This window comes from Mya arenaria, chromosome 11 (genome assembly GCF_026914265.1).
Source record: "Mya arenaria isolate MELC-2E11 chromosome 11, ASM2691426v1".
Taxonomy (NCBI): Eukaryota; Metazoa; Mollusca; class Bivalvia; order Myida; family Myidae; genus Mya; species Mya arenaria.
In genome coordinates this window covers 62,681,925-62,693,997 of record NC_069132.1, presented here as the reverse complement: position 1 = coordinate 62,693,997, position 12,073 = coordinate 62,681,925, and the positions used below count along the sequence as shown (strand labels likewise).

Here is a 12,073-nt window from a genome sequence, read left to right as displayed (position 1 = left end):
TGTTCAGTATATCGTTATGTGGTGTACCTTAGATCGATTATTGTTTTAGCTGAATAGTGATCACACGTTATAAGTACTTTAGCTTTTCATATTAAATACCACTGAATTCTTCCGAAAAGGTGCGGATTGCTTGTCAAGAGAACATGAGAGAGAATCATCTAGTAGCCACAATAGAACGTGTGCGGTAGCGGAAAATTAAATTGAGAAGCCAATTGTTCTTTTTCCAGATCCCAATAGCATGGTCGTTATTAAAGTTAAGAAACTGTTCGTTGTATGCATTGGATTAGGGTTGGGTATTAGTTTAATTAATAATGATGTATCATTTTTTCACTACGAATGTTGGGAGATTAAGATTTTATTCGATTTTAATGGTCCATTAAAATGATTTGTTATCTGAGTAAAAGGACCTGAATGGCATTATTTGATAAAAGAATATAAATGGTTAGAAATGTTGTTTTGTAAACCTCGGTGTACAAACAACTTGACATTTAATGTCATACATGAACATGATTTTGATAGGAATTATGAAAATTTTGCAGCAAAGGTTATTCTTTATTTATTTACCCCTAAAGAAGAAAGCAAAAGCAAGCGTATGACGACGGCATTTCATTGCAATGAACTTCTTTGCATTTCTCTAGTAAGCAGAGCTAAGCGATAACCAAATAGACTTATAAAACTGAAAGATAAGTGCAGTTTATCATTAAATCATGTCTATTGCAAATTCAAAAGTAATTGTTGCCTTATTCTGTTGTTTTGTGATTTACATCATTCTGTATTTCCAGAAGTTGTTAAAACGAAATGATCGAGACAAGTATATCAAATTTAAACTGTTGATTGAAATTTACATGAGTCTTTAATACATATTTTATCATTCTACACTATTGCAATGTCAGTTGTTTAGAGGTGATTTATTGTGAACCAATTTTTCTGTTCCATTTCGAAAACAATATTAACCGAAAATATTTTCTTTTGCCGTTCATTTCAGGAATTAAAGTCGAGGTGTATATATAACCAGTTGGGTGTTATAAATACCAATTATCCTGATAATGGGCACCATAGATATTCTCAGCTTCTTGTTTGTCATTAATTCAACGGTATATGGGAAGCAGCATCATAATATTAACCGATGTGTCGTAATATATGTCGTGAAATCTTCGTTATGGTCGCTTCAAAATTGTTTGGAGTTACTACGCATACAGCAATTAATGGCAACTGTGTGCGCAACGATTAATCACCGGAAACCGATCTTACGTACTACCCGTCAAACCATCGAATAACAATAGCTGTTTTAGAACCTTATCAGACGAATGTGTGCTCCAGACCTAGGGGTACGCTATTTAAAGAATCACAAGATTTATTTGTGGAATTGGTTATATTAGCGTTTAAATTGTGTCTATCTTTCAATTTATGGTAAGCATACGCCTTGTGCATTGAAACAGGATCTTTGTTCAGTTTTTGGCCGCTTGGCTTGTTGCTGTAGTTTTGACTGTAGTATTTGCATCGTGTTTCCTGAATATATTTCTTTAATGTATGTTATGTATGATAGAAACAAGTGACACTCTATACATGGCCTTGATTGATGTTTAGGCTTTAGGATTTAAGTTGTCCGAGAGTTAAAAAACATATATTTGTATTTTCTCACTCTCCATGCATTTGAATGGTGGAAAATAATCAAACTGTTGCTGTTGAAAATCCCTTAAAAACCTCTCATTATTGGAAGACAAATAAAAATCAAACATCAGTCTTATATAAATATATTGTCAATCAAATATAATGATTACTGTTGTATTGCTTACAATTCTCGGGAGAAATCTGCTTTTCTTTCTGTCCTTAAATAGATTTTGCGACTTTGAAAAATGTGTACTAAAAGAACAATTGAACATAAGTACGTTTTGGTATAATTCAAACGATACCCCTCTATAAGATAAGGCATTAAACAAGGGCTTAAAACGGTATGGTATAAATAGTTCGCTATGATTCATCATAGTTGATCAAATCGTAGATGTTGTGTCTATTGAGGACGACTTAGATGTCTTGCATCACTACATATCTTGTTTAGTGTGTGAATGGACATGATCATAGTGCTTTTAAGTGATGGTTAAATATTGTAAGTATGGACTTACAGAAATAAATGGTTTGATGCGAGTGCATACTAACAATCCTAAAGTGGTTAAGTGGTCTACATAATATTTTGTAAATTACCCACTACGGGGGCGGCCATTATTTATTCCTACCGCTTCAACTGGTTAAATTAAAAACGGCTGACTGCAGATTTACTGAGAGATTAAGCGCTCCAGCAAAAATATAATTCTTAATACTTTTTGTGTACTCATAAACCTTTGTATTGCACTCGTAGGTTGATAATTAGGCTATTGCTTTCGTTCAGAAGAGAAAATACGAAAAGGCAATGCACGTTCTTCCTGAATTTAATCTGCTTGCGCCGCAATTAAAATCATCAATTCATATTTATTTGCAAAGAAATGTGTATTGTGTTACCGTTTTTCGAAATAAAACATTTATAACGTTCACTAACGATGTCCATGCTTACAAAACCATGGAATTGTCATTTTGCATCGAAATACCATTAACAAATCAATATTTCTTATAAGGAAATACCTTGGAGGAGAAGAATGCAGAATGTAAGTGAAGACGTTTGAAATACATTAACGAAACAAAAGAAATGACATGGATATGTTTTCCATCAAAGTATCAAAGTAAGTGATTGTTATGCAATGTGCTTTAAACAGTAATAAGATTTAAGAGCTACAGCCGTTGATCGATGATTTTCATGAACTTATTGTTTAATAGCTAAGTTTCGAAATTATATTATATGACCGTTGTTATAGATAGGGGATATCAAAAAGTGCAACAATGCAGATTTGAAAGTTAACAACGATGACGTTGACAAAATTGTAGTTTTAGTTTTGAACATTTTGCCCAATAATATTGCTAAATACATAAAACGTCACTATACAACTTGCACAAATTACATCGCTATTTAAACTTTAAATACGTTAAGCACTGCAGTTTGACCGCCCGCCGCGGTTTGGTGGTTCAATCCACGACCGCGACAAACAGAAATATGATAAAATATGGTAGCAGCCGCTCTCCCTTGCCTAGCGCTCGGCATTTAAAGGGTGTTTTTTGAAATAATGTACTCCTTACCGGTTAAACCCAGAAAAGTGTTGAAAGTCTTGCTTTATTCTGTCCCACGCTCATTTAGAAGCTGGTCCCATTTGTCCGAACGACATAATTATTGAAACGCCATTCACACCCAAAACGAGACTACGCCGACAAATGACGCTCTTAATCCTTATAACCGTTTCTAAGACGAGGCCTAGACTATCTATGCTTGTCTTCTATCTGAACTTAACAATCTAGATATCTTAGATCTAAGATTATAAGAACATCCCATACTCTAATAAGAGATCGATTTCCTGTCTCTTCCCCACATATTTGCCTTAAAGACATTCACTTGTTCTAGTTCTTGATTGCTGTTGAGTTGACGTTGATTTAACTAATTCGATTTGTTCCCTTGCGCTAATGAATACGAATAAAATGATATATCAAGCGTATTAATATTATCCCTACATGATTTACAGTAAAAGCGATGTGATGAACGTATGTTTAGGTAAGAGTTTATGAAGTATTGTTTTCGTGAATAAGTAACCAACGTCATTTAAATCAGCGTTCCCACTGGAATTGCAAACTGTAGACGTAGCTTTATGCGCATGCGCAGTTATATCAATTTACTTGATCATGAAGAGTCGTCTTCAGCAATGAGTAGTGATCCTTACGAGACCGGAAACTAAACACAAAAACATGGCGCCCGTAATTGGCTGAAATTGTAGGACAAAGACTAAATTTTGATAACATAGTTGGTGTATAGGCGTCGATAATTCTGATTTGTTACACCTTTAATTACTATATGCTTAAGTACTTGTAAACGTAAATACAACGACACATTAAAAGCAATTATACCAGTATGAGAAAATGTATATGAAATCTTTGTTTAATGTCTTTGGTATACGTGGGTAACTGGATTACGAAGGGGTCTCCTTTTGTTTGAAATTTGTTCTTACCCATTTAAAAAAAACAACAAAAAAAACATCGATGATTAATTAAGAAACAAGGAAATAGTTATTTCTTAATTATGAATAACTTATTTATGTAACAAATCGATTCCAATTCGACAATTTGTTTCAATCGTATAAATGATAGATGTTCGTTGTATTGATTCCCCTATGAATCGTACCTACTGTATGAGTAAAAGCAAGGTTTAACAAAGGGCAGGGAGCTACCCAAAGAGGACAGATTGATTAGGGTGAAATAGGCACATTGTGTAAGGCTGTGAATAAACTTCTGTTATTTTATATGTGACAAAAAGTGTCAGAAATGTGTTAAATTTGAGAAACATTTTAATATTCTGATCAAAAAATGGTCATACTTGATCAATCTTAATGTTGAAAATCGGCATTCGTTTTCTAAGACTTTTCTAGTTTATTGATGAACCTGATTAAATTGTTCATACTCCATCAAGCTGAATGTAGAAATAACGGCATTCTGTTAGAAAGATTTCATTTTTTTGTAATTGATTAAATCTGAAGTAAATATACTCCATCAATCTTAATGTAGAAAAGGGCAATTTTTTTCTAAGATTTTTATAACTATTGACCCGCTCGTTTTTTAATAAATCTAATTAAATTGAAATTGTTTCTTGAAATAAACCACTGTTTGATTAATAATAACATTGAATGTCACTTTATAATACATCCATTCCCTAGCGAGAACATTCAAGTAAAGCTCCCAAGAGAAATTAGTTTAGTTCATCAATACGTCCCGTCTTTTACGAATTTCCCTGAAATAATTTCTGGCTAATTATGTTAGTTGAAAATGGAATCGTGGTGTGTAATCATTTCATCACTGTTGAATTTCAACATCAAACTGTTCAGATCAGTTATTTTAAGACTACACAATTTGAAATATTAGTCGTATTGAGAAGATTAATTGTCAATCATATATTAATAGATAATTTCTGTTTTGTTATTTTCTACTGATTTTCTGTTCTGAAATAAATTTCGTTAACAAACAGCAATTACTTTTTCCAAATACTTGGTTTAGAACCGGTTATTTTGATACTTGTATTGTCTTTATAATATCTACGATCAATATTTAATAATTAAGCATTATTTCTTTGTAGGCCTAACAATATTTATGCAGATAGATAGATAAATTATTTTATTCCTCCAACAATGGAGAGCATTAAGATTTGAAAGAATGAATGATAGCCTTAGAGGCTGAATGGTGCCTCCGTACATTTCTCAAATTAAATATATCGGTCAGAATCAAATATTGATCTGGTATTCTAAACATAACATAACATTTATTCAGCATTAAATGACATAACATTCATAGCCAAAATGCAAAACATTGAAATAAATCATATTAATTGCACCCAGAGTCTATACTAATTGTTTATGGGAAACGCTGAGGAAGATGTAAAAATAACATGAAAAACCAGGCTTTTCAATATATTTAAGACATTATTTTCCAACCAATGACACGGAAAACACACTTTTAACGTTGGTCAATGTATATCGAACCTGAAAATTGCTATTTCACACTAAAACTCCAAGAAAACATAAATTGCATGTTTTCAGAAATCACTTAGATACAGAATGGTGCCTCATTCAGCTTAAAGGCCTAGATTAATCCTTCTGTAAGTGAATGGCCCCCCACCCCCCCTCAAATAACCAACCCCTACCCTGTGTATTGTACACAACCTATGTGTATTTATCTCAATCTAATTGACTAATTGTCCTATCAGATCTCCGATCTGAATATCCTGCTGTGCAGGTTTGGAGGTTTTATTACAGAATTGGACCTTGAGCCAATAAACAAATAAACAGGACATTTGCCCCTACTGTGACATCAACGCAGTTAGCAGAAGATGCTCAGCAGGGGATTTTCATGCCAAACTTTTCTTAAAATAGGCCTTTAAGATTTTTCAGATGAACTAAACATCAGACGGATATAAATCTTAATGGACATAATACGCAAAGTAACGTTTTAAATTCAATCTAGAATTTAATTTTAAATAACACGTGTTTATGAAAAGTCTGGTATCTGCGAAATCAAATGTTATCTGAAACACGTGAGCTATAGGCATTGCCAAGCTATAAATTAACGAACAGTTTGCTGTTCTGTTTATTTTTTGCTTCACCTGTTAAATAAGATAATAAGAAATCGATGGATTACGGTCCTTACGAAATGTGTTACAGTATAATAATAACAGTTTGTTTTGAGCGGCTATTAAAGTATAGCTTTCATAAATGTTAAAGTGACACTCTTATTCAAAATCAATGCAGACACATGAATACCAAATATCCATTTTGACTGATAAACCTTTAACTACTTAACAAATAATGCATTTACGGAAAATATTAATTACTGATAACAAGTTTGTAACCGTGTATTTGATAGCAGAAAGCTCAATCATATTAAATTATTGGTGAATGCTAAAAGATTAACTGTGGTCTACTATAGTCTCATAAGGTAGAAATACCGTGTTTTATGCTCGCAAGAAGCAGAATGTGCTTCAGTTAGTTTTTCAGATACAGAATGAGTGAGAACGAACTGTAAGTGAATATAATTAAGTATTTTTTTAAAATATTTCTTGGAATTTTGAAAATTAATGAAATAATGAACTTTTGGTGTGAATATAAATAATAAATTGCGTGACTCCACACACTATGAACAACCTAAATGCGTTTATACCCCAATAATGTCATCAACGCCGCAATTCATTCCTCAAATAATTGTGGTGTCTCTCGAAGGCAAATGTATTATTTTATCTTAAATTTGAACAGCTCAATTTTTATAGCATGGTTAATCTTTCACGGGTTCATTGATGTCCACTCTACGAGAATAAACTATATGTTTATGCTTAAAGTGTTACATTATAACTAAAAGTATAACAAACTATATGACTGAAGTATGTTTTTAATGCCATCGATATGTACTTGTGTTGTTCATTAAATAAGGAACCTCTAACAATATTCTACTAATATTGAAAAATTATGCAAAAAGTGAGCGTTGTTTTGTGACATGGCATCGAAATAACGTTGACCGAATGAGAACTTAATCCCACAAGCTGTAAGAAAATAACATGGTTAAAGGGAATTTCAAGTATATTTCGTGTAAGCGATAGTTTTAAGACGTTCGGACTTTTTATTGATTTATATGAATACATATAAATACCTTACAACAACAGACACATACCCTTTTGATAAGATCATTTTCAAATTCCTGTCAGAACTAATTAAGTATCTGCAATATTCACAAATATTTCGGAAAAATAGATAAATTATCAGTATTTCCGATAACTTTTCATCACTGTTACATGTACTGTACTTTCCAATGAATCGATCAAAATATAAATACAGTAAAATATCAGATTTTTGATCCTATAAACAGAGAGCCATTTCTTGAAATTATTTATTTCATAATATGGCGTGCCTTACCTTGCGTTATTTCAGACCTGTACACATACGTCCGCATACAGGCGTCGTTATACATTATGGTGTGTAAAATTTGATGTCAATTTACAAGATTTAATTCCAAAATCATTGCCTATAAGTATTCATTCTGTTACAAAAACAAGCAACGTTGCTTCAAAGTATATTTTTTAATTATATATTTGTCGTATTATATATTTAACACCAATCGCAATGATCTCAAAAAGTATCCGATATTCGTTAGTGAAACATAAAATGGTGTTTCTCTGTCACAAGCATTGAAGTAACAATTTGATGTTTTACTCTGAGTTAATATTTAGCCCGCTCTTTCTTCCAAACAAACGACAGCGCACACATGGTTTGGTTACACCCTAAACGATGTCATTTTCGAAATGCTTCGTTCGTATACAATTTTGGGCTTTTTATTAACTATAATTAACTTGGCATTACCTGGTATATAATAAAAAGTACTTACTTCAGTGCAAGTTAGCAATGTGTTTCACCTTACACTTACACTTTACACGTGTCCTTGCTACTCAAAAAATATTTTAATGGTCACTCGGTGAAAAATATAACAAATTTTTACGTAAACAACCAATTATCTTCTACGTATTATATTTTCAGAATACAAGCATGTTTTGAGATGAATAATGTTGCAGATCTACTATGGGTATATTGCCATCATCAACATAGAAAAGGAGTTTTATAAAAATATAACTTTGCTCCTGTCTCGGTCGGATAGGTCATACAATGTATCAAACCTCTATGAAAAGAACAATAAACCATGGACTAGTCATAAAAAACAGCAACTATATTCATATTTTTACTTTATTCACAATATTCTTGACATTACGGTTATACGTATGACATATGACCACATGTCATAAATCAAATGACATATCATGCAAACACCGGTGTGCATTTGTTCTATAAACAATGTAACAAACATAACATAACAATGGAATGATATAAATCATATGGAATAACATCAATAATAACATTGACCAAATGTTTATACCATCTGGTAACAAACAAACATTAACTTTATAAGCACCAAGAAAAATAGTCTGTCCTCGTCATCAATATCAGGACGTAACAGAGCCTTATTTTAACACAATGTTTTGAAATATTTTTAACTGTTGCTACATTTATTTAGTTCAAATACTAATTGAACGTTTATAAATACTACCTTGAATCAAACTCGTATTTAGGTGCCCTTCTACATTCAAATTTCATTTATTAAATGCATTAAGCTCTACAAACAGCCTCTGTCCCTAATTATATTCAATCTACATGTGCCTTTAAGAATAGTTGTTTCAATACTACTGGAACATAATTGCATAGATACATTTCTGTTATACAAATAAAGAAATTTACAAAAACCTAAAGAATATTTGAGATTATCATTTTTATGTTTTAGCGCAGGGATTGAAGTTTGTTGTTAAGTATATGAGGTACATATAAAAAATTTCCTCAATTAATTTGCTACCTTGTAGCATTGGTATCATTTTAAGGGTACTGCTCGATTTCTAAATCAAAAGTGAATGACTGAAAAACAAAACATTACAAATAAAGAATTGGCAGTTTGCATTTCGTTGTTATTGTTTAAATTGGAATCAACCAAGTACTACCAATCATGTTATTATGTAAGGCTAAAAATGCAGAAAATTTGATCGATACTTTTTATACATTATTCTTTCTACACGTAAAAACCCTTTGAAATGATACCAACACAATATGGGGTCACCAGTCATTCGAAATTCACATACAGACAGTTTACATTGTTATCTTATTTAACTGCAAGGAAGATTTTCAAAAAAGAACAATACATAAACATTTTCACGGGACCATTGAGCAGATTTGTTGATTAATTGTAACTCATATTTCATTACATTTGAAACTAAACACAGAGAAAACTACAGTAGTTTTCTTATAATATGTTACATACTATAATGAAAGGAACATAAAACAGATATAAAACCAAACATGTCAGAATTTTCAATTTTCGAATAAATGGCACATAAGTCAGATGTATATACATGTACAGTGAAATCTGTTCCTTTCAACCATTTTTAACAAGCGCTTATATGCGTTGCTCGTCCGTTCTAAATTCCTTCTAACCGTTTCTAAACGTTAATTAAACATAAATTAGCTTCCAACTTTCAAACGCGACTAACGACCGAGTGTACATTCCTATTGCATATGTGTTACGTGACCTCTATCGAGTAAATTAGCCAGCCGAAAAGCTGTTATCTCTACGTGCCGAGCAGTTGTGGAAACGTTTATTGGACGTATTGTTTATATTGGCTGTGTACAAATAGTAATACAAATTGTCGGCAAAACGTCAAGTTTAAATCTAAGAAGAAAAGAAAATACAAGTAAGAAATAACTTTATGCATTCTTGTCGTAAAATGGCAAATAAATTGGGAGTTGGCAAATTCAAATTCCGTCAGTAAACGAAAACTGGAATTTATATTGATGATTATGTAGCTTTTGTAAAGACAACTCTGCTATTATTTAGCATATGTTTGATATTGATAAGAACATTTTATTTTAACCAGACTTAACCAGAAACAATGTAACATATCTGATTTTGTTGAAGTTGTTTAAGAAATACTTTTGGAACATTTTAAAAATTATAAACAAGATAATGGAATTTGTTTTAGGAACTATTATTGCTAAAATAATACAATTCTGATGAAGTACAACTATCTGTTCTTATATTTATAACTGTTTCATTGATAATTACGTTTAAACACACATACAAAATGGATTGAAATCATCATAGTTCTCTTTTGTATATATATCACACTCAAATCCTTAGTTAAGAGACCACCTGTCTTAGGAGACCAGTTTTTCTTTCTCCTAAGGGTGGTCGTTTCTAACATTTATTCCGTTTCGTGTAATCCGTTTCAAAGAGTTGCCTATATGCAACTTCCAAACAATCTTATACGATATGCTTCACTAACATACCCGGAACATTCACAAATAATGATATAAAACAGAAAACATAAATAACTCAAGCATGAAAAAGTACCAGTCTCAAATTGTTTTATCAAATTCCAAATTTAATTAATCTTTACAAAATGAAGCAGACCAAAGCAAATCTAAGACGACTTTTAATCGAACAGATGATAGATTAGAAACACCTTGTTCGGGAAAGTGTACGTGTGGACTGCTTCTTGAGTGCTATATGATCAAGGTATGCATACCTTGAAAACATTTTAAGCGTTTGACCGATATCCTAATTTGTGATTAACTCCGTACGGATATGAGAAGGTTCGTGCAAGGTGAACGGTGATAACTTACCTTTACCATATTCTTCAGCTGCGTTTGACGGAACAAACACATAACTAATAAACCATAAATATATTAGAGAATAGTAATTTACATCTCTGGAGCAGAAATATTTACTACCGACAAGTAACATGCCCTATTATGGAGGAAATACCCTTTAAACCATCGTTTGAACCCACACTACGACTTCCTTAACTTCACAAAACCAGGAAGGTGAAAACATGTATGAACTATTTGTTCTAGAGATATTTTGCACCATTGATATTGAGACTCAATAATCAGGTGAGGACAGGAGCAGCGGCTCCCGACTTTCTGACTCCATTGTTGATCGGAACTCGGCAACATTTGTGGGCGAATCAAGTGTGTCTGTAATTTGGTCTCTGTTCTCGATCATATTAGTAGGAGAGTCAAGTGTTTCAGTGCTTTTGTCCACGCTATCTTCCTCACATGTAACAGAATTGGCAAGAGTCGAGGCATCCTTGAAATACTCCGCCGTGAGAAACTGGCAGGTTCCGACTGGGGCATCTAAAACTTCATTGTCCTTGAAAAACATGGCATGTACAAATTAATGTTGATATAGAATGGTATACCATTTGGTTTTCACGGTTATGCTTTGATTGCTATTGTAATTATCACTCAGTGTAAATAAAACGTGTCCATACATACAATGTCTTAAAATAGTCACGCATCAAATTAATATAACCATTTAAAGCTGTTCAAACACATGTCCATCGTTGAAGTTAAGTTATCATAAACAAATCAATTCCTACTTGAAGGACAAATCTTTACAATTAATCAATAGCTTAAATTAGAAGGAAATCTATATTTGTTTGCCAATGGAATTCAAAATTCATTAAGTGATTGGCTCATATCAAAAATTAACATTCGCGTTTGTATAAAGGTCCGCATACTGTCGCCCATCCGATAGTTACTCACTGCGTCAGACTTTATATTGAAAATGTCTCAGCCAATGGAAGACATTCTAAGTCAATAAGAATACCCGAAATATTATTTGAATGAACAAGAAAAGCTCGCTAACCCCATTCTGCCCTTTCTTAATCATTAAATGTTACTTTATGCCATTCCTCGCTAACGTACACTTTAAGTTGTTATTGCATAAGATAGTTAAGTAATATTCTCACTTGAAGGCACATGTCTAGAAGCTCGATAATTTCACTGAAGGACGGTCGAATATCCGCTATAGAGTTCCAGCATAGGATCATTATCTTATTCCTGAAGTTATAATTGAAATTACAATA

At 32.4% G+C, this 12,073-nt stretch overlaps 1 protein-coding gene across 3 annotated transcripts in view; it reads right to left on the bottom strand.

The window, feature by feature from the left end:
- Positions 1-8,344: 8,344 nt before the first annotated feature.
- The window catches only part of LOC128207306 (uncharacterized), a 74,501-nt gene continuing 70,772 nt past the window's right edge, over positions 8,345-12,073 (bottom strand). For all 3 annotated transcript variants that reach the window (XM_052910148.1, XM_052910149.1, XM_052910147.1), the window contains 2 exons: positions 11,957-12,047; positions 8,345-11,355 (listed from right to left, as the gene is read on the bottom strand). In XM_052910148.1, coding sequence (XP_052766108.1) covers positions 11,086-11,355; positions 11,957-12,047 — 361 coding nt within the window. In that variant the 3' untranslated portion in view covers positions 8,345-11,085. The remainder of the gene's footprint in view (positions 11,356-11,956; positions 12,048-12,073) is intronic.